The sequence below is a fragment of the Equus asinus genome, chromosome 5 (genome assembly GCF_041296235.1).
Source record: "Equus asinus isolate D_3611 breed Donkey chromosome 5, EquAss-T2T_v2, whole genome shotgun sequence".
Classification (NCBI taxonomy): domain Eukaryota; kingdom Metazoa; phylum Chordata; class Mammalia; order Perissodactyla; family Equidae; genus Equus; species Equus asinus.
Genome location: NC_091794.1, coordinates 16,275,158 through 16,297,892, shown reverse-complemented (window position 1 = coordinate 16,297,892; position 22,735 = coordinate 16,275,158). Strand labels below are relative to the sequence as shown.

The window sequence follows — 22,735 nt, the reverse complement described above, 5'->3', positions numbered from 1 at the left end:
CCAGGGCAAGCCCTGTGATACAAGTCTATGCCTGCATGACGCCTATGTGTTGCTAACTTCTTGACAGTCCTGGCCCCGTTTACATGAACTGGACCACTCAGATACCTTTTGCGAAGAGTCTGAAATAAATAAATGCACAACCTGCTTTTGGCCTCATGCTTTGTCTTGATCAAAGGAAGGACACAGGAGAATAGAAGAGGACCTCCATGTTTCTTCCTAGTGGCAGCCCTTTCAAATGCGTAACATCTGTAGAGCCATCCAATGGCTTATAAACACACCTCTCTATATTTTCTCCATGTGCAAGGCAATTACTACAATTGTGATGTGTAATATACTAGCCACTAGTTACATGTCACTATTTAAATTTAAATTTGTTAATTAAAATTAAATACAATTTAAAATTCAGTTTTTCCAATACATTAGCCACATTTTAAGTGTTCAACAGCCACATGTGGCTAGTGGTTGCCATATTGGATAGCACAGATAGAGAACATTTCCATCATCACAGAAAGTTGTATTGGATAGCATTGTCTTTGACTCTACCTTACGCAATCAGGTATCTCATGCTATCAGAATCTTGCACACTTAAGGCTCCCCTGGGCCTCTTGGGCGGTGTGCTTTGGAGTGGATGTGGGGGATGACTAATTACAGCCGTGAAGCCGGACTAGGAAGAACCAGCAGACTGAACAAAACTCACACCCACGGCCAGCAGCCACAGCCATGCTGCTGGCTCCTTCCTCTATGTGGGGTGTGATGTGCCCGCCTGCATGCTGCTGTTCATGTGCAGCACACACAGCCTGCCTGTCCTGCTCAGCACAGACGGAATCCGTAGGAAACTTGAGTGCGTGTGGTGAGTCATTTCCAGGGGCTCACTAGCTGAGAAGGGACAAGTCATGAAATCAAGTTGCAAGGGAAGGTCCAGTCCCCTCATGAAGATCATCTACCTCAAAGCCTCGTGACTCAACATTTCTCTTTTTTATTCAGTATAATTCTTTGGATTATAGGTAAGACTCTAAATGCCCAGGCTCAGAATGTAGAGTGATAAGGAGTAGGGAATCAGTAAATTTATTCCTCCACAAACTCGTTCCTTGATTCATTTATTCTCCCCTCCTCTCAGAGAACACAGGAGGGGATCTAAGGGAGCTTAAGGTCTCTTCCTGTCTGCACTCAGGGGTCCTCTGCCTCAATCTCCCCTGTGATTCTTTCCTGTATATTTCTCAAAAGACACAGGAAGAGAGAAAAGCCTCCTCAAACCCTATTTTGAATGTAAGAGAAAGAGACAGAGACCACCCGTCAGAGGCAGACACCCTCCCCAGGCACCAGGTTGGCTTGGGTTTGCCGTTTAGCACTGCACAGTCCAATAAAAACATAATGGGAGCCACATATGCAATTTTAGATTTTCCAGTAGCCACATTAAGAAAGTAAAAAGAAACAGGTGTGGGGCCAGCCCCATGGCCAAGTGGTTAAGTTCTCACGCTCTGCTTCGGCGGCCCAGGGTTTCACTGGTTCAGATCCTGGGCACAGACATGGCACTGCTCATCAGGCCATGCTGAGGTGGTGTCCCACATGCCACAACTAGAAGGATCTACAACTAGAATACACAACTATGTACTGGGGGGCTTTGGGGAGAAGAAGAAGAAGAATGAAAAATGATTGGCAACAGATGTTAGCTCAGATGCCCATCTTTAAAAATAAAAAAAAGGTGAAATCAATTTTCATAATATATTTTATTTAACCCAATATATCCGAAAGGCTATCTTTTTGACAGGTAATTAATATTTTTAAATTACCAATGTGATAGTTTACATTCTTATTATTCATATTAAGTCTTCGAGATCCAGTGTGTATTTCACACTTACAGGCCAGCACATCTCAGTTCCGACTAACCACATCTCGTGTGCTTGATAGCTACGTGTGGAGAGCGGCTTCTCTACTGCATTGCCCACATCTCCAGGCATCTGGCTGTTAGGGGATTGTCTTCTTTTTTCTCCAAGGAAAATCTATTTCAATGAATTCCATTTGGAAGTTTCTTTTCTGTCTAGTTCAAATTCATTTTAGTAACCTTGCCCATTTACAATGTCTATGGATCCTTTTGTGTTTTTATCACGATCCAAATGGTATTTGTAAACTTTTCCAGTTACCATAATCACGTTAAATAACACCCAACTCTCAGTCCAGCCTCGGCCCAGTATATATCTCCACCAAATCAAAACACCACTCCCTTTTTGTCATTACATTCTAGCTCATTTCCAATTCGTGAATTGTGTTCTACTCCCAACCAATTTGAACCAGTTTTGCACGAAAAATGCTGTGAACTGCCATGGCAAATAACAGCATTTTACATGTCTCTATCCCTCTTCCAAAGGACTTGGTGTTCTGGACAGACTTCAGCTCATTGCTCTAACTAAATACCTGTTGGGTAGAAAAGTGAGAAAAATAAACATAAAGATCCACAAAGGAGTAGGAGTTGAATTGTCTTCTTGCTTAACCAGCCTAATTCTTAGGTAGCAGGGCAAAGCTCCATGTATCAGTTGGCAGAAGACAGGCCTGCTTCACATTCTCTCTCAGTTCCCAGATCCCACGAAAGAAAATCAGTCACCTGTAAACCAACCAACCCCCTCATTCCTCTAAGAAAGATGGTGGGGAGATAAAAGCCTGAATGCCAGTTAAACAGAAATGAGTACTCAGATGCCACCCCAACCTCAGCACAAAGAAGTCAGTGGTGAATTTAAGGGTTCAGAGAAGCCAGTTTGAGGGTGTTCATTTTTTAAGCCCCTTATTATCCCCCTATTTTTCTTCCTAGGAAAACTCCTTACTTAAAAATCCAAGTTTTTCTTTTAGTGGGAAATAGACACTTTCTTCAAAGGCTAAACGGTGGATTGATAGAGAAAAGGCAGATGGATCATGGCCTAAGGGCTAAGACGCAGCTCCGGCACCATTGGTGGACTCGCACAACTTCTGTGGTTGGAAGAGCCTAGAGTCCTCTCTATCAGACAATTACTGGACTCTGAGTATATCCGACAAAAGGAGACTTGAATTGCCTGCCCAGAAAATAAAATCTGAAGCCTTGTTGGTTTCCTTGGTGCCAGGGCCTTCCTTGTGGGGCTTTTTGGAACTCAACTTTAGTTTCTACGAGTTTCCTAGAAAAGTTCCTGCTCTTAGCAAACCAGCCCCACTGTTCCTTTCATCCTCATAAGCCACTTCACCACAGATTAGCCTATCCTGATCACCTCACCTCGGACTGATATCTCTTCCCAAAGGCCTGTGTCTTGTATCCTTATCTCCTTACTATCTTTCTATGTAAGTGCTGTCTCCCCACTTAACTGTAAGTTCTCACAGGCCTGAGACCAGAGACCATGGTTTAGTCATCCTTGAATCTCCCCATTGAAGCTAGTACCATGCCTTATTCATAAAGCACCTTCAATGTGTGAATGTTCATGAAAGTGACAGCGAAGTGAGAAATGAGATACGGTGGCTCCACAGTCATACCACTATCATTTTCCACCACAAAACTCTGTAGCCCAAAACCCTGCCCAGTGTTATTAGGAGGAATCCATTTCTCAGAGCCACAGAATCTGCTCAAACGGCCAGATTCAAAACCAGGTCAAGTTTTTTTTAACATGCATTCATAATCAAGACACAAGCTGCTCACCCCAGGTCTGCCACAATGCAACAGAAGGGAAGGGTAGAGGAAATGCAAAGAAGAGGATAACATTCATTCATTCAGCTGAAGACACACACACACACACACACACACACAGCAGTGATGGAGAGTGCATTATACCTCCATCTGTATCAGCAAAGACAGGACTGTATGTCCCAGAAGATGCCTCTGGGAGCTACCCAGTCTCTGCCAGGAAGACAAAGCTCCGGAGGCTTCTGTAACCCAGGACATTGAAGTAGTCATGCGGCTCGGCATAGTCATCTCCCCTCTGCTCTCTGCAGGGGCTGGCAGGTGCTGCTTCTGCCTGGACACAGCTCCTAGGGAATGACGGAGCACTGGGATTCCGTTCCTCCTGTTCAGATGGTGTTCTTCTGAGGTCATTTTCTGCAGAACGCATTCTGAGAGATTTCTTCTAAAAACAAACAAACTACAAAGTAAGTATATGGGATTGTTACTCAAAAGTTACTCCCCAACATGATACATGGTTAGAATGGCCTCCCCCTTCCTTTCTTACACACACACACACGCACACACACACACAGGGAAACTTAGGTTCTTACCAACACTGATTCCTTAACCTTTACTTTCTCAACCTTGTCACAGCTAGAATTCAGTACTAACCACTCCATTGAAACCACACTTGCTACGCGGTCAATGTGCCCACACCCCAGGACTTCCAGTCACTGAGCCTGGTGAGGCAGTTTTCAGTCCCAGTTTTCTCTTACTCCTTACTGCATCTGACACTGCTGACCTCTGCCTTTTTGAAATGTTCTCCTTCTCTGGCTTCCATGATACCACTTTCTCCTGATTCTCCTCCTCCTCCTGTGATTCCCCCATCTTCATCTTTAGCCAAGTCTTCATTCTGCTTACACATCAGCTCCCCAAATAAACGAGTTCCCCAAGTTTCTGCCCTCTGCTTTCTCACATTCAACACTCTCTCTGAGTCACTTCATCCATATGCATATCTACAACCACCACCTGTCCACTGAAGAGGCCCAAATTTCTGTCCAAACTAGACCAGGCTTCTGCCCTGAGCTCCAGACCCAGAGGTCCACCTGCTAAGGGCATCACCACCTGATGACCCTCAACAAGCTCAGACTCCAAACCATCATGCTCTCTACTCCACAAACTGCTCCTGCCCTTGAATTCTCCATTCCTGTTCATGGCACCAGCTGACCGGGGACCTGGAAGCTAGTGTTAAGCTCCAATTGGCCGTAAAACTCCATCCAATTTTACTCCTAAGTAGCTCTGAAATCTCTCCTCTCTTTTCCATGCTGACTTCCGTATCTTATCTCTCACCTGCCTCTAGATTTTCTCTTACTTCTGGTCCAACTTCCACATGGCCACCAGCAGAGTGATTTTTCAAAAATGGAAGTTTGATCATGCCGTGCTTCTGCCTAAAACCCTTTGATGGCTCCCCTTGTCTGTAGGAGGGTGCTTGACCTCCTATAGGAGGCACAGGTGGACTTCAAGGCATTCATAAACCTGCTTAAGTTGTATACACAACATTGTGGAAGGGCGCATTCTTCTGGGAAGAAAGTCCCTAATTTCACTACACTCCCCACAGAAGACTGTGTGTGATGCCCCCTCAAAATGCCCTTGTGATTAGGGCACACTCACCTTTCCAGCTTTATCTCCTGTAGTGCCTCCCCAACCAACACCCCAACTTCTGGGATAGGGCCTAGATGCCAGAGAAGTACCGTTTATTGAGAATCTGCTATGAACACAGACTGGGCTCGCTTCTTTATGTAATCTCAGCAACAATGCTATTGAAGTTTCTACTTTTGCATGAGCTAACAGGCACAAACAGGCAATGTCCTTTGCTCAAAGACAAATCCAATTCTGACTTGGGCTCATCTGACTCCAGGCCATGCTCTTTCTCCTCAGCTAAGCTGCCTCTCCTCTTACAGCTTCTCCAGTGCCATGCACTGTTTCCTGCCTCCTCAATTTTGTATATGCTACTCCCATGATCTATTCCCTGTAGTTCCCTAAAAGGGACCCTTCCAGGGTCTTCCTGTGTGCTAGAAGATGGTCCTGGAGGTCCTCTGCTGTAGCATTCAATGCCGTCTGGAACTCATTTGTTAACCCTCCTGTCTTCTCCAGGCCCCAAACTGTAAGCTCCCTGAGGGAAGGATCCGAGCTGTATTCCTCTTTGTAAACTCAGAGCCCATAACAGATGCTCAAAATATGTCAGGACTGAAATGCATGCGCACACACATTCACACTCTTCCTCAGCCCCATGCCTAAAAGAATAGGATTTTCCAAATCAAAGTAGGGACTCCTGGTCCGACAACTACAATTGCACTTATGCGACAATCGAACAGACAGTGAAATCTGTTTGGGACAATCAAGGATGTGAAGCAGCCATCACATCCAGGTGGGAGCATCAGAGGTGCGGGTTGTGCTAAGGTAAGGAAATCAAAGAATAGCTAGCACAAGCGAGATGGCAGAAAAGACGCCTGGTGACACCCAGTGCAAAGCTGACACCCTCTCAGCTTTACTGAGACTCCTCTAAAGCACGTCACTCCCCCCACCATAGGTCTGAAGACAGACTCACAAAGAGCCACAGACAGGCTTGGAAAATAACAACAAACACAAACCAAACCTCATCCCCTCTGCCCCACCCCCACTGCTTCCTGGATAGGAAACACCAGCATGACCACTGGCTAGTGTCAAGCTCAGCAGAGCATACGTATATGCAGGGAGGCCGAGAGGAGGGTGGATGGGGCCACATGGATGTGCATCATGGACAAATATCAAAAACTAGGGATGGCACACACTGCAGGCCCTGAGGAGCTGGGCCTAGAGGGAGGCCAGTGTTCCAGAAACACATGCATGAGTCAGGCAGTCTCTTTCCATGTACTGTTTCATTCATTCTTTTTCCGCAGAAGTGGCTGCACCTAACTGTAGGTATGAGGAAAAGGTTGTTATCAGAGGTCATGCTGATGCTGTGCATAAAAGAAGAACTAGATCCCCTGATGCAAACCCATGCATTTTTAAAATGTGAATACCCAACTCTTCCTCAAAGAACTGATTGTGACCTTTTGTGCTGATGTGTTCTCATTCCCAAACTGGCCACCCTTGCTGTGGAGTCTTAAGACTAGTTTGGCTTCCAAAAGTCCTCTGGGAAACGTAAGTGTGCCTGAGATGGTTCCCTCAGCTGTTCCGTTTTCATTCCATCCTGGGCAGGGGACTCTGTAATTGTAATCAGTGTAAAAAACAAGTCTGGAATTAACGTACTGATGTTGTCCTAAAGGACCAAAGGGAGCTATGGAGACTGCCGCTGGGTCCTGCCAGGACAAACACTGCCCTCTTGGAGAACGTGAGGAAAACGAACAGTTGGCTGTCATTGTCTTGGAGCTAGACACACCCATCTCTCCTTTCCCTCACAGAAAGTCCCTGGGGGCAGTTTTCCTGATAGCTGCTTAGCAAATAATATTCATTCATTTAGTCATCACCAGTCCATGAAATATAAATATTTATTGAGCATCAGGTATTATGAGGTGCTACGGTAAATAAAATTTATGTAAATAAAATTTAATTATAAGAACTTAAGAAATGAGTTATTAATACATGCCAGGAAAAATACCAAGTGCCTCACATGAATTATTTGACTTAAATTTTCCCACAACCTTGCGAGGGCAGCACCATAATTATTCCCATTTTACAGACAAGGAAGCTGAAGCTTAGCAAAGCTAGGGGACAAAGCTGCTCAAGTGGTAGAGCCAGGATCCAAACCCAGATCTGTCTGATTCCAAAGCCATGCTCCTAAAAATTGCAATCCACCAGCTCTCGTGGTCTGTAGGGAATGCTACTGATGCTCTGCTCAGATTCTCCCTACCTGACCAGGGCTCCCCTTGCCCAGATGCTGGAAGGATAGGCTGTGAGCTGTTCACAGCTTCCCCTTCTCCGAAGAATTGCTCTTGAGCCCTCCCTGGTGAGCAGCCAGCACTCAATGACTGATTGAGGTGAGCTTTCAAAAGACCAGCTCCCTACCTCAAGATGTGACCAAATTTGCGTACAATTCTTGCTTCACCCACGTCTTCAGCTGAGACCACATCAAGCTGAGCTTTCTTCCTTTAGCCCTATCCTACTTCCTTCACTACCCTTCATCTGAGAGCCCACCCCAATAAATCACTCTCACAGAATTTGCATGTCAGGCTCTATTTCTGGAGAGCTGATCTAAAAGAGTTGCTCCTGAAAATAGCCCTAGAAGTCAATGCTAAGGATGGGATTGTGGAGGAGAAGCCCTCAGCAGCTGGATGGGAATATGGACCCCACCACTGGTGGTGAAGTGGGATGGGACACAGATGGAAGGGGATTCTGAGTTGGTGCAACATCTCTGACATATGAGAAGTATGGGGTAAGGACTGTGGAACTGGTGACTTCTACTAAATTCCACTGATGCACTGAGGAGAGAACATGACGGGCTCAGATCTGTCAGCATCTGAAAGCAAAGTGTGAGACTCAAAGTTCCTCCTTGGCAGCACTTAAGGAAACCTCATCTCCAGCACTGAGGACCAGGCACAGGACCTAATTGTAAGAGAGACAGAACTTCAAAGAAGGCTGGATTCTCAGCCTGGGCAAGTCTCTGATGCCAAAATGGGGTCTTGGTAGGAAAGGAGGGATCCTTGACTTGGGAGGAGGATCTCTGGGTCGATGGACTTGAGAGCCTTGAGCCATCTGCTTCTCTTGCATCATCCGGAGCTGCAGAAGGGGCCCCCTCCCTTTTGATGGAAGATGGGGCCCTGCCAGGACCTCTACCTCCTCTACTGGCCATTGGCCCTGTGATTAGGGTAAAATCGCAGGGAATGCCGGGCACGCTAAGGGAGGAAGAAGGTCACAACTAAAGGGCCTGGCTAACATGTACTGGCAGGAACTGCGAGGGTATGTTTGGGAGTGAATCCTGAAGGTGATGGATCAGGGCTGGGCAAGTAAAACATAAGATGGAATGAGCCATAATTTGTCAATATTGGGACACATCCCATGACTCAAGATTTAACACCCTCACAGGAACCCCGGGAGAGAAGTCTAAAACACTTCGTCCATAGAGATGCCAACACTGCTTTGGCAAACTGTGGAAGAAAGAAACAAAATGCTCAGAGAAGTGGGAATGCTCTAATGGACCAACGTAAAATAACATGTATATTGGTCTCTACCCCTGGTTCCTGCTAACACTTGGTCTTTAACCCCAGTTCCTGACACAGACCTCCTTAAATCCGTAGAATTTCCTGAGTGACAGGAACGTCTTCCACAGGGCTCCTAAATCCCTTGGAATTTCCCGGGTGATAGGAATGTCCTTTGTTCCAATGAGGCAACTTTTGGGGGGCTTCTGGATGGAGACTGGTCACTAAAAGACCAGGCCATGATAAGAAGCTTGGAACTTTCAGTCCTACCCCCCATTCCCCAGAGAGGGGAGGGAGCTGGAAAACGAGTTAATAATCAATCATGCCTATGTGACAAAGTCTCCATAAAAATCCTTAAAGTAGGGGGTTCAGAGAGCTTCCAGGTTGCTGACCACATCTACATGCCAGGAGGGTGGCACATCCCAGCTCCACGGGAACAGAAACTCCTGTGCATGGGAGTTTCTTCCAGACCTCACCCTATGTACCTCCGTCATCTGGCTATTCCCCTGTGTCCTTTATCATATTCTTTATTACATAACAAACTGGTAAATGTTCAGAACTAATGTTCCCCTGAGTTCTGTGAGCTGTCTTAGCAAATTATTAAATCCGAGGAAGAGGTTGTGGGAACTTCAATTTATAGCCACTCAGTCAGAAGTACAGGTGACAACCTGGCACTTGCAATTGACATCTAAAGTTAGGGCAGTCTTGCAGGACCAAGCCCTTAACTGTGGGATCTCCAATGAGATAGCGTCAGAACTGAATTGATTGTAGGACATCTAGATGATATAGGATAATTGGTCAGTGTTGGAATAAATCCACACATCTGGTGTCATACATGTTCTGTGCAGTGTTAAGAGTAGAGAAAAGGGAAAAAGCAGAGCTTCTCCCAATACAACCTACTAAATCAGGGATTGGCAAAGTAAGGCCCATGGGTCACATCTGGCCCACCTCAGATTTTTGTACTGCCCATGAGCTAAAAATGGTTTTTATATTTTTAAGTGGTTGAAAAAATTCAAAAGAAGAAGAATGACACATGAAAATTATATGACACATGAAAATTATGTGAAATTCAAATTTCAGGGTTTATAAATAAAAGTTTATTGGAACACAGCCATACTCATTCATGTATGGATTGTCTATGGCACTTTCACGCTACAACAGCAGACTTGAATTGTTGCAACAAAGACTGTGTGGCCCACAAAGCCTAAAAGATTTACCACCTGGTCCTGTACAGAGTAACGTTGCCAATCCCTGTACTACATAATTTTAAAAATCCAACAGCTGATTATGTTTCTAGGGAAGATCCAGAGGACACGCTTTTACTAAGGTGGAAAGGAATGGGCTAGTGAGGAGCACCAGCATCATTGAGATTACGTTAACTCAATTAGTGTTACCTCTCTGTGTAAGATGGACCTGAAGTGGGAGATGCTTTTATAGGTATGGATCCCTGGTAGCAACAGGGAAGAGGAGATCCCAACACGATAGAAGGGCAGGTGGCAGCACTTAAAGAACCAAGTGGATGTAATTACTGCAAACACAGCCAAGGAAGTCCGACCCACAAGGATATTACCATGGCTAATAAAGCACAATGTTCCTAGGAGAAATAGAGATGAACAGCCAACAACGGTATTGCTTATACATATAATCAAGGGATCAAGAATACATGAGAGAAGGCTGAGATCAGCACCCCATGAAAAGTCAAGGTCTCTCACCCAGGTTCCAAGTCTATGAACAGTACCAGTGTGGATCCTATTCGTTCACCCCTCATCTCCACTCTCCAACCTTCTGCATCCTATTTGGTGCCCTAAGAAGCCTGAACTATATGTATTGCATCAGTAGGCTCCCTTGCCCTCTCACTTGAGTTTGGGTTCAGGCAACTCAGAGCAACAGTAGGAGAATGGAGGGAAGGGGAGTGAAGTGAGGGTGTATATTCCCTTGGCGCGCTCTCTGCAAGGTGGCCTTGGACTGGCTGTGACCTTCCATCTAAGATTACAGCACTTCTCAAGGCTGTCCCCTCCACACAAGTCTCTCTTCCAGGTTCTAGTAATCACCCTCTCCCTTTGCCCCTAAAAGAACAGGAGTGGTAACAACATACTGCTACACTCCCCCTTATGGTTTCCTTATATGCTGCCTAATCCTTCGTAAGTCTCCTTACTAAATTGTCCTCAAACTGCACAACTTGAGAGTACGGCGTGTTCCCTGCTGAACCTTGAATAATACAAGTGTAAAATGCATTTGAGTGAGGAGAGAGAGAAGATTGGAGACTATAGTCAAAGTACATGAAAGAAGCAGAGAGGACCTGAATTAGACAGGCAGCAGTGGAAATGTCAAAGAGGGGCTGGTGAATAAAACATTATAGAAGGGGTGCCACAGGATTTGACAGCTACTGGCCTCTCTCTTTTTACCTTTTCCCCTTTCCCCATCTCCTACACAAAATGACCAAAGTTAGTCTGAGTTACTGGCATGAAAACTAACCAGTCTTAATCCTTAATAAGAAAATTTGTTCTGCTTCTTCTAAAGAACCTTCCATATGTCCATTCCAGAGCTGTAGAACATTGGTGACAACAGAGGACATCTGTTCACCAACCACCATAGCAGCTCCCTTCCAAGCTCAGAAAGCAATCGTCATTCTCTTCACCTCTCCCCTCTAGTCAATCACTTCTTTTATCCTCACTTCCCCTAGAGGTTTCATTTCTGAATCATGTCTACTGTGAGAGACAAGACATAAATGAACATACTATGGGTTATTGGCTTCCTGCATAGCACTAGCCACATCTCAGCCACTGCTGGATCCCCAACACTCTGTTCAACCATGTCTGTTGAATGATAAAGAAGTGGTAACTTCTTTTTTTTTCTCTTCCTTTTTTTTTTTTTCTGCTTTATCTCCCCCAAACACCCCCCCCCCCCCGCCCCACCCCGTACACAGTTGTATATCTTAGTTGCATGTCCTTCTAGTTGTGGGATGTGGGACGCTGCCTCAGCATGGCCTGACGAGTGGTGCCATGTCCGCGCCCAGGATCCGAACCCTGGACCGCCGCAGCAGAGTGCGCGAACTTAACCACTCGGTCACGGAGCCGGCCCCGACAAATGGTAACTTCTCTACGAACCAGGTAGGTCAGCAATCTCAACATTTACCTCATAAACCAAGAAGTGAGGGTATGAACCATGGGACAACAGAGACTTTTGTAAAAGAGTTGGTGGACCAAGCAGTCATCTGCTAGCATAAGACTTTATGTAACTTTTACCTATCACATGAGCTTTCTTACCATTTGGAGAATTTCTTTAATTATCTCTGGACCATATTGGCAAGATTCAACAGGTGCCTCAAGAACTTTTAGACCCATAACTGGGGAAGACCTGGGCAATTTGTAACTCACAGAAGGGAACATGACTTTGGCTCTGCTACCAAAATACCTTTCCCCATCCTCACTCCAAACTGTTCTCAGTGAAATAAGGTTAGAGTAAGAGTTCTTGGACTCTCTTCATTTGTAGATCTGGCTGAAGATAGAATGTGTGTCAAATGGAACATGTTCTTATTACATCACTACCCTTGTTAGTGATGGTAGTTAATGAAAATAAAATAGGTTTATCTACACAGAAAACTAGGAGAACTTAAGATGTAAAATCTTAGGATAAAAGTTCAAGATTGGTCACTGATAATATACATGAATGTGCAGAAAAAGTGTAACTCCATAGGCTGAACTAACAGTAGGAAAATATACACAAAGGAGTCAAGGCAGGCATAAAGAATTCTGATTGTTTAAAATGCCAAATGCCATGAGGTCTAAGCAGAAAAAACATTATAATGGCACTTTCTTATTAAGCAATTTTAGTTTGTGCGATTCACCCCAACTCTGAGGCCAGGAGAGGGAAAGAGCTCTCTATGGTCTTTAGGGGAGTGACAAGAGTAAAAGTGTCAAATAAACATTAAATAAGAAAGAAGAGAAAATCAAAGGATGGTCCATTTCTGGGAGAGGGAGAAAGAAAAAGAGGGCAAGAACTCACCATAAGCAAGCAAGATGGAACCAGAGCCTAAGAACACAAAGCTGTCTAAACCTCCACCTCTCTGGGACTGGCAGTGACCCAGCCAGATGCAGGCTAACAGCCTAGTGGTGGGACTAGAACTCGGGTGGGGGGTCTTGACTCAATATAGCCCAAGGTATGGAGTGGATGGGCTAGCTAAATTAGCTCTGCTTGTAAAAGTCAACCTTCAAATACCCATATGAAACACAACATCAAGGAGTTTTGCTTGTGGTAGAATTATGATTGATTATGCTACTTTGAACCAACCCTGCCACTGACAACAACTAGAAAAATTGAATCAAATGTTAGAAGCATCCATTTGTAGTGGTCCAAGATCTAGCAAAATAGTGAGGAATTTGTGGGCTTGGGAGCAAGATCCAAAAGAAGGAAGCCCAGAGAGATGAGATGAGCACTTAGGGACATTTTTTCCGGGAGGCAATTGCCTGAAAGTTTTGGCTAAGAGGCAGATATGGAGGATAACACAGAGTTTCTGGCTGGAGGGACAAAATTTGGAGTTTGGAAACCACCAAGGAGAGGAGACATTGGCAGACACCACGGGCTTTTGGTTGGGTCCCCAAAGGACTAAACCGTATGAGCAAGGAAGCACTAGAAATTAAATCCAGCTTTAAATCCTCTCACTACTGGGGCCAGTCCGGTGGCTGAGTGGTTAAGTTCACTTACTCCGCTTCAGCAGCCCAGGATTTCACCAGTTCAGATCCCAGGCGCAGACATGGCACCACTCATCAGGCCATGCTGAGGTGGCATCCCACATAGCACAACCAGAGGCACTCACAACTAGAATATACAACTATGTACTGGGGTGCTTTAGGGAGAAGAAGAAGAAAAAAAGAAAAGATTGGCAACAGTTGTTAGGTCAGGTGCCAATCTTAAAAAAAAAAGCTTCTCACTACTGATTTAATTAGGGTGACTTGAGAATGCTGGTGCCTCCAGACCAATCTCCTGACAGAAGCAAAAAGGAATCCTCTCTGGAGTAAAATGATACTTAGTGCCTCAAAGCTTTCCATGTTGAATACATAGCACTCAATGAAAAGTAACCGGATAGCCAAGAAGATAAGATAGAAGCGAAAATAGACAATAGTAAAAGACCCACAGTTGACCCAATTAATAGGATTATCAGGCACAGAGTTCAAAATAACTATAATTAATAGTTTCAAAGAATTCAAAGACAAGATTGAGAATTTTGGCAGACTGTAAATTATTCAAACAAAGAGCAAAATGGAAGCCCCAGATCTGGAAAATACAATAACTGAAATTAAATGCTTAATGGATGGGTTTAACAGAGGATTAGATACATCAAAGAAGATACTTAGTCAACTGGAAGGTATGCGAAAAGAAAACATCCACTCTAAAATTTGATGAGATAAACGGATGGAAAATACAAAAAAAGAGGATAAGAGACATGGGGAAAAGTGAAAATGCTGAAAATACCTGTAATTAGTATTCCAGAAGGAGAGGAAAGCAAGAATGAAGAAGTAATATATAAAGAGACAATAGCCAGGAATGATCTAAACCTGACAAAGTCATCAAGCTACAAGTTCAAAAAGCACGCCAAACCCCAAACAGAATAAATACAAAGATAACTATATCTAATTATATCACTGGAGAATTGCTGGAAGCCAGAGAAAGAAATTTTGAAAAGAACCAGGAGAAAAAAGCATAGCTTTAAAGGAGCAAAAATAAACTTCTCACATAATTTCTCAACAGCAATAAAGGAAGCCAGAGACAAGGGAATCATATGTTCCATGTGCTAAAAGACAGTAACAGACAGCATAGAATTCTATACCCAGCAAAACAAATATATCACTTTTAACCACTAAGGAAAAACAAAGATACTTTCAGACAAACAAAAACCAAGATAATTCATCCCTGGCATATCTGCACAAAATGAAATAATAAAGAATATTCTTCAGGCCGAAGGAAAATGATCTTAGTTACAAGGCAGAACATGCAGGAAGAAGTGAAGAGCAATAGAAAGGGTACATCTAAGTGAATATTGATTCACAAAACAAGAATAATTTCTTTTGGGGTTTAAAATATACAGAGAACTAAAATATATGGCAATAATAGCTATAGTTTGGGGAGGTGGATTAAAAGAGTTAATGTGTTCTAAGGATCTTGTATAATCCAAGAAATGATAAAAGTACTAATTTACATTAGACTTTAATAAGGCAGGAGCATATTTTGTAATCTCTAGTGTAGCCACTAAAAGAATAACAAAAAAAATGTATAACTACCAAATGAATCAGTTTTTTTTTTTTGGAGGAAGATCAGCCCTGAGCTAACATCTGCCAATCCTCCTCTTTTTGCTGAGGAAGACTGGCCCTGAGCTAACATCGATGCCCATCTTCCTCTACTTTATATGTGGGACGCCTACACAGCATGGCTTGATGAGCGGTGCCATGTCCGCACCCGGGATCCGAACTGGTGAACCCCAGGCCACCTGAAGCAGAACGTGCAAACTTAACTGCTGTACCACCGGGCAAGACCCCAAATGAACCATTTTAATAATGAAAAGTACATAATTCAAATCATGGCAAGAAACATGGATGGACCTTGAGGGTATTATGCTAAGCAAAATAAGTCAGACTGTGAAAGACAAATACCGTATGGCTTCACTCATATGTGGAAGATAAACAAAAACATAAACACGTAGGTACGGAGACCATATTGGTGGTTACCAGAGGGGAAGGGATGAGCAGAGGGCTAAAGAGGTAAAGGGACACATGTATGGTGACAGATGGCAACTAGACTCTTGGTGGTGAACACAATGCAGTCTATACAGAAGTCAAAATATAATGATGTACATCTGAAATGTATACGTTATAAACCAATGTGACCTCAATAAAAAAATGAATAAAATTTTTAAATAATTATATTTTTAAAAGGCAGCAAGAAAGAATGGGGGAACAAAACAGGCAAAACAAATCTGAAAAAAATAAGGTGGTAGCTGTAAAGCCCCATATTTCAGTAATATTAGCACCAAGTGCATAGTCCAGGGAAAGTAGTTTCGGGGCTACAGAGTTGAGTTGTTACTTGAGTGGAACCAGAGTTGGAGGGACAGTGAGCCAGGAACTACGGAGGCAGATCTAGGATGAGGAGGAAAACAGTGTTGGGAATCACAGGCTTGCGTTCCCCAGAATGTTTGTTTGGTGACTTGAATTAAGGCAACCTGGGATGGCCTAAAAGGTAAGAGGGCAGACAACAGCTACCACTATTTCTTCATTGTTTACAAAGCTTTCACACGCAATATGCCACCCGCTCATCACAACTCTGTGATACAAAGCAAGCAGAACCATAATCCCATTTTATACATGAAGAAATGCAGACTCAAGGGCCAGCCCCTTGCCCGAGTTGTTAAAGTTCCATGCACTCCACTCCAGGGGGCCCAGGTTCACAGGTTCAGATCCCAGGTGCAGACCTACTCCACTCATCAGCCATCTATGGAGGCAACCCACATACAAAATGGAGGAAGATTGGTGTGGATGTTAGTTCACAGCTAATCTTCCTCAAGCAAAAAAAGAAAAAAAAAAGAGAAGGATTGGCAATGGATGTTAGCCCAGGGCAAATCTTCCTCACCAAAAAAAAAAAAAAAATAGAAAGAAAGAAATGGAGACCTGGAAGATTAAACAACTTCCCTGTAATCACACACTCAGTACTAAGATTAGAGACTAAATCTTCCAATTCCCCATCCAGGACTGCTTCAGCCACATGACCTCTTAAGCTAGAGTAACAGAGGAGTTAAAACCCACTGATGTTGCCATGTACATTTTACCCCTAAATTTCTGTAGTGTATATTTCTCATCCTGCAAAGGCCCTGGGTAGCCCAGCACTCCTGAAGGGTTGCGAAAATTAAGTGAGCTGATGTACAAAACACTCTCGTATGGAGTAGATGCCCAAGAGGCGTCAGACTCACAGTAGGTAAGTCAAAGTCTCAGGGAAGTGGCTTAAGGGACAGGCAGGAACTAGAAACTATAGATGACAGCAAGATGGGGAGGATACATGTCCAACCTTTCAGGAGCTCCCAGACAAGGGAGGGGACAAGAGAACAGCATAAACTTCACTACAAGACAGAGCAACGACATGCAAAAGGCACAAAGAGCAGTGGGGGCATCACATCTAGGTCTCTCTCTGGACAGAAAGGGGACCTGAAAGTGCCAGGGTGGCTGGGGTGTGGTGCCCATGCCTGAGAGATGCAGCCAGAGTCATTACCTTTATAGCCAATACGACCACCACAATGGCTGCCATGCAGATGACCGTCAACCCTGTGGCCATGGCCCCAACCAACAGGATCTGGAAGCCAGCGCTGTGCTCAGCCACTAGAGGGAGGACAAAACAGGGGTGAGTGAGCAGAGGCTGGAAGCAAAGGGCAGCCATTCCCCCAGGGAAGCCTCAGCATCAGGGCCAGAGGTGGGGATGGGCCAGGCCTTTCTCCCACCCCAGGCCTGGGGTCCTAAAGCCCAGCTCCCCGGACAGCAGACCATCTGCCTGACCCATCGTGAAATCAATGGCTGATCTCTCAAACAGGGGCGTACCTCACACATTTCCCACCAGAGTGGACCCATTTTTAACACTCCCTCCCTCTATTCGACAAAACCAGTTTGAGTAATGTGTGAAATGAAACAAATAATAACATCCAGAAAAAAAACCCAGAAGCGAACATTTTCTTTTATTAAACTTCATATTTATAATCATACTAGTAAAAAAAGTTAATTAAAAATTAAAGTAAAATTAATATCAAAATAGAAAAAAGAAGATAATCATATAACTTTTCACCTTAGGCCTGTTACACTTATTCCAGTGAGGCTGTGAGACCCTGGAAGAAGGTTCTAGGCTTTATCCTTGGCTGTTTTCCCAGCACCTGGCACGTAGCAGGTGCTGACTAAATATTTGTGACAGGAACCAAAGCATGAACAAGTGAATTTCTATTAGGACATAAAATGTAACTGGAAACAGGAAGAGGCAGGAAGGGAGTTTTGAAGAGATGAGTGACGTTTGACTCAACGAGAGTGTGAGAGAAACAGGACAATGGCCCGGATGTATGCTGTGCTGTAGGCGGAAGTGTTCCCAGGGTGCTTCATACCGTCCCCAGCTCCTTTCCAGGAGCTTGAGCAGAACCCCGGTGCTCAGGGAAGTCTGGAAGGAGAAGGGTGGAGCCGAGGCCAGGCCCTCTGCCCTCTAACTAAGGGCTTAGATTGCCAGAAAGGTGTCTGAGGAATGCAGTCACTTAGGACAAAGGCAGTGTCCACAGCACCCACACAGTACCAGGAGAGGGGGGAGCCCAAATTCCCCAGAAAGTGTTCCTCCTGCCCTGAGGAAGCAGTCCCCTGCTTTTTGGCCACAGGTGGGAAAGAGGGCGGATGGGGAGCAAATTGGGCCTGGGGAACACAGCTGCAGGGCGTCGGAGGGGCTGCAGAGGGCTGTCCATAGAACAAGAAAAGGTTCTTACTGCACGCTGCACGGGCCTGTGTGGGAGCCTGCTGAGAAGCAGCATTTGAAACGAGACTTTCAGGTAACGTTTTATCTTCTCAGTTCACACATATTTTGCTAACTCATAAAACTTGTTCACCGACACAATTTATAGCAGCACAGAAGTTCGGAGGGAAGCAGGACGCCTGTGTGAAAATCAGCTCCACCACTCTGAGCACCTCCAGCCTTCAGCTTCCACCTCCATCAAACAGTCACATGGGAACTGGATTCACAGCCAACACTTACTATGTGCTTACCACGTTCCAGGGGCCGTCGTAAGGGCATTTTCTTACAGCGAGTAACTCAGTTCTACATTAACACCGTGTCAGGTCTTACAGCTACCCTCATTTCACAGATGAGAAAACTGATGCACAGAAATGCTAAGTAATCTTGTCTGAGGTCAACAGCAGTGCCAGGATTTGGACCCAGGCTGTCTGGCCTCAGTCTGAGCCCATCACCTCTCTGCTGTGCTATCTCTCAGATATGGTAATAAGCCTTTCCCATCTTCCAGAGAACTGGTTTAAGTGTCCAGGTGGTAATGAACGTAAGAGAATTTGGGGAACTGTGACGTGCCAGACAAATGTAAATTACTGGGCATTTACACTTAGCACACACTGTACTCTAATCCTTGATAAATGTAGGGGCTAATGCTAATTTGCACGATCAATGCTAAACTAATCAATGAGAACCCTTCCCAAATGACCTTGACAACTGGTCTTCCTAACAAATATACATAAGATGTGGTTCTTACCCAAGACAGTGGTTCTCAATCCTGGCTGCACATCTGCATCCCCGGGGATGCTTTTAGAACCTATCACATCCAGGCTCTGCCCTTAGAGATTCTGACGGAATTGTTCTGGGATGGGGCACCAGCATCAGGACCATTTAAAAGCTCCCAGGTGATTCGAATGTGAATCACTGTGGAAAGGCCCTGCTCTGCGGAGTGTTTGGCAGGAAAGCATTTTCTGTCCTAGAGGATGAGGTTCCTCAGCAACCCTGATCCAGAGGGCATACCTGAGCTTTGCAGGACCTCCAGAAAGAGTTTCGCTTTGTAAATCCCGTCAGGGTAGGTATAATAGGTGCAGAAGTACTCCCCTGTGTCATTCACGGTCAGCGACTGGAGGATGAGGTCCAGGTTGGGGCCCGGGGCCACTCGCTTCCTGAAGACTGGGTAGATGTACCACCCCAAGGTAGGGTGATGCACAGCCAGAGGTTGGTCCTGCTGCTCCCAGTTGACCTGAGTCACTTCCGCGGTGGTGGAGGAGAGGTGACACTGCAAGGTAACAGAGTCACCTTCCTCTGCAGAAATGTTACCCACTGTTACTATTCTGCCTGTCACCGCTCCTAGGGGAGGGGAAAAAGCACACATGAGTCCTGAGTCACCCACGGCTGGCCCTGAATGTTCCCATAGAAGTTCCAAGGGGTTTGAGGCCAGAATTGGGTTTTGGAGCGATAGTCTGTGCAGTCGATCCTGTTACTCCCCCATATAGACTATAATTGTTACACAACGTAGCCCTGCACCCTCTCGGGATATTCTGCTGTAATATAACTTCATGACGAGCTCATTGATTATTTCCATATACTTTATTTTTGTCTCCCTATTCCAGATATAAGCCCTTATCAGCCACCACTTCTGTTTTATTGTACTCCCAGCAGCCAGTTCTGTGCGTGGCACATTATCCTTTGAAATAAAACCTGGCTGTTTGGTTGACTGCCATTTGGGTTGCCTGGAAAAACCTTCAGGAAAGCCACAAAATCAAAAAAAAAAAGGAGGCTTGGAGACAAACACTGTTTCTTCCAGGCAATATCACCCTCCTCGGCACTCACCACCCCCGGCACCCTTGGGCACAGCTCCACTCTCAGATAGTTCAGAAAGCAATATAAATACTAAATTATACCACAGTTTTTAAATATTTATGCACCCCTCAGAAACATTTGTCTGTGATTTTTAATATAGAAGGAAATAGATTTCATATAATTTCAGTCTATAATGGTAGACTCTCTGGAATCTGTGACGAAGACATTTTTGATCCACAGAAAATGTACTATGTTTTTCTAGAAGTTTCCTCAAGGACAGAAGAAAGGACAATGGACCAGGAGTGAACTGTAAACTGAACAGTAAACTGATCATTTCTCCTCTTTAATCCCTCTCTCTCCCGGTTGCTTTTCTTGGGTTGGCTAATCAGGTACACTCAACCCCAAGTTCCTCATCTGCGGCCCCAAACAGAACTGGGCCTCCTTCTCAGAGACTGCCTTTTCTCACACACGGGGACACAGGACTCTGAGGACTGTGTTCCCTTCCCTGAGAAAAATGTGACGTTCACTCCCAGCCACCCACTTCCTCCTCCCTGCTCTCCCTCCTCCACTTCCAGGCCTTACCTGAGGCGGGGAGGGGAGCCTGCCTCAGCCCCTGCGCCCAGATCAGGAGGAGACACCACTGCATGCTTCTGCCCAGGGGGCCTCCAGGAAGCAGATGTGGCCTCTTCTGCCACCGAAACTGGCCGACTGCAGATGGTGGTGAAACTGAGCCTATGAGAAAAGAGGGTCTCGGAAAAAACGAGTTCAGCGAAAACAATGTCACCAACAGATAAAACTCTCAACAAGTACGTAAACTGCGTAGGGCGAGCCACAAGAAAGACTTTGAAGGAAACACATTAAAAAATAAACAAAAATGTGGTTAGAGGTACACTGGTCTTTGGATTATTATTAGTCAATGTGTTTTTAAGCTCTGTCTTAATGTGCTTGGTTTTTGTGAGCCTTTATCTAACAAGCTCAAGGGCATCTGTGTAATGCCCAAGATGCTGCAGAACCTGTTACCCGTGGGATTCACTGGGCTCGCTGGTATGGCCACCCAGCCAGCAGTGGTCACTGCCAGAACTGAGCAGCATGGCTGTGCAGAGCAGGTCTGGACTGAGAGCTCCCCGGGCCACTCTGAGCCTTTGGGGGCAGTCGGCAGCCCCTGCAGCACAGGGTGACCTCGGTGGTCAGTCAGATACTGACTCACATTTCCATTTCAAAGCTCTAAAAGGAGCCACCATATTTTTTCTCCCCTGACTTGGGGTTGTGGGCTGGATAGATCTGGGTAGCCTTGATGCTGCTGCATGGGTGTAGGTCCTGGGAAAGGGATTCCATTTGCATGAGAAGGGGAAAGGAGTGCAGCCTGGTACATAAAATACTCCCCAGGGGCCCATCTGGTTGCACAGCAGTTAAGTTCGCACGTTCCGTTTCTCAGCAGCCCAGGGCTCACCTGTTGGGATCCCCGGTGTGGACATGGCACTGCTTAGCAAAAAGCCATGCTGTGGTAGGCATCCCATGTATAAAAGAGAGGAAGATGGGTATAGATGTTAGCTCAGGGCCAGTCTTCCTCAGCAAAAAGAGGGGGATTGGCAGTGGTTAGCTCAGGGCTGATCTTCCTCAAAAAAATAAAAAAAAACACTCCCCAGACCCCTCCAGGCCTTTCACAGCCCAGCCTTCCCATCTGTTTTTAAGTTCGGCTCAAGTCAGATGCAGAGATCACAACAGCGGGCAAAAGGGGCTGAGAATAGTCACACTTTCCATGAGGCCCGAGACTTGTACATAGGAAACACGACCTAGGGTTCTCTCAGGGCACAGACCAATCTCCCAGCAGTGTCTTTGAGCTGCAGCCTCTCCAAAGTCTTCCGTCTGGCTCAGCAGCGGTGGGGGAGCTTGCGGGATCTCACAACTGTCTTCGCCCTCCTCTTCCCTGCCTCTAATCAAGTGCAACATCCTGCAGCTGCAGGTGCCCTGACCTCCGACCTCAGGCAAGCACTCCCACTCTCGGCCTCGTAGACCAGCACCTCCTGGTGGTGGGCTGTCTTGTGGCCAAGGAGGCAAGGAGGCCCCTGACCCCTGCAGGTCCACAGAGGGCTGTAGGAGCAGGGAGACAGGAAGCAAGGGAGAGAAGGGGGCGTGGCTGCTCAGGGCACCCAGAAGAGCCTGTCCTGTGTCCCCTCACCCCCAGCCACCATCTGCCATAGCCAAGCCCCTCACAGGGGAGCCATCTAGCAGTGGATGGTTGTTCCAAAGCCCCTCGTGGTGAGAGCTGCCTCAGAAAATCAAATACTCAACATGAAAGGAATGTCTAGGACCTGAGGCTTTTTAGTAAGTCTGTGAGCCACCCGGCTTGTTGCCTGAAACTGGCTCAAGGCGAATGCAAATGGGGAGAATTTGGGGGTAGGGTTGCTGACTGTTGTTAGTTCAAGCTCCCTTCATGAGGTGACTCTGAGGACCTCCCCGACAAAGGCTGCCAAGGACTTCAGTGGACTATGGGAAATTCTTTTGCCTTCCCAGCTGTGAAAATAGGACAGAGACCCCCCAGGAGAGGTTGGAATGCAGAGTGAGAAGAAAAGTCTTGAAGAAGAAGCCGCTGACCTCTCCTCAGCTTAAGCCTCTGCTGCAGCCTCTCTTCAGAGCC

The 22,735-nt window shown here is 45.6% G+C and overlaps 1 protein-coding gene across 2 annotated transcripts; it reads right to left on the bottom strand.

The window, feature by feature from the left end:
• Positions 1-1,708: 1,708 nt before the first annotated feature.
• On the bottom strand, positions 1,709-20,976 carry TIGIT (T cell immunoreceptor with Ig and ITIM domains). Of its 2 annotated transcripts, none has more exons than XM_014838609.3 (4): positions 20,680-20,976; positions 19,315-19,644; positions 17,044-17,150; positions 1,709-4,076 (listed from the first exon to the last, which is right to left on the bottom strand). In XM_014838609.3, exons 1-4 carry the CDS (start codon positions 20,741-20,743, stop codon positions 3,840-3,842), a joined length of 738 nt encoding a protein of 245 aa, XP_014694095.3. In that variant the 5' UTR covers positions 20,744-20,976; the 3' UTR covers positions 1,709-3,839. The 2 variants fall into 2 exon arrangements, with proteins under 2 accessions (XP_014694095.3, XP_070365018.1); XM_070508917.1 differs by having other exon boundaries at positions 1,709-4,073; positions 20,680-20,829.
• Positions 20,977-22,735: the final 1,759 nt, after the last annotated feature.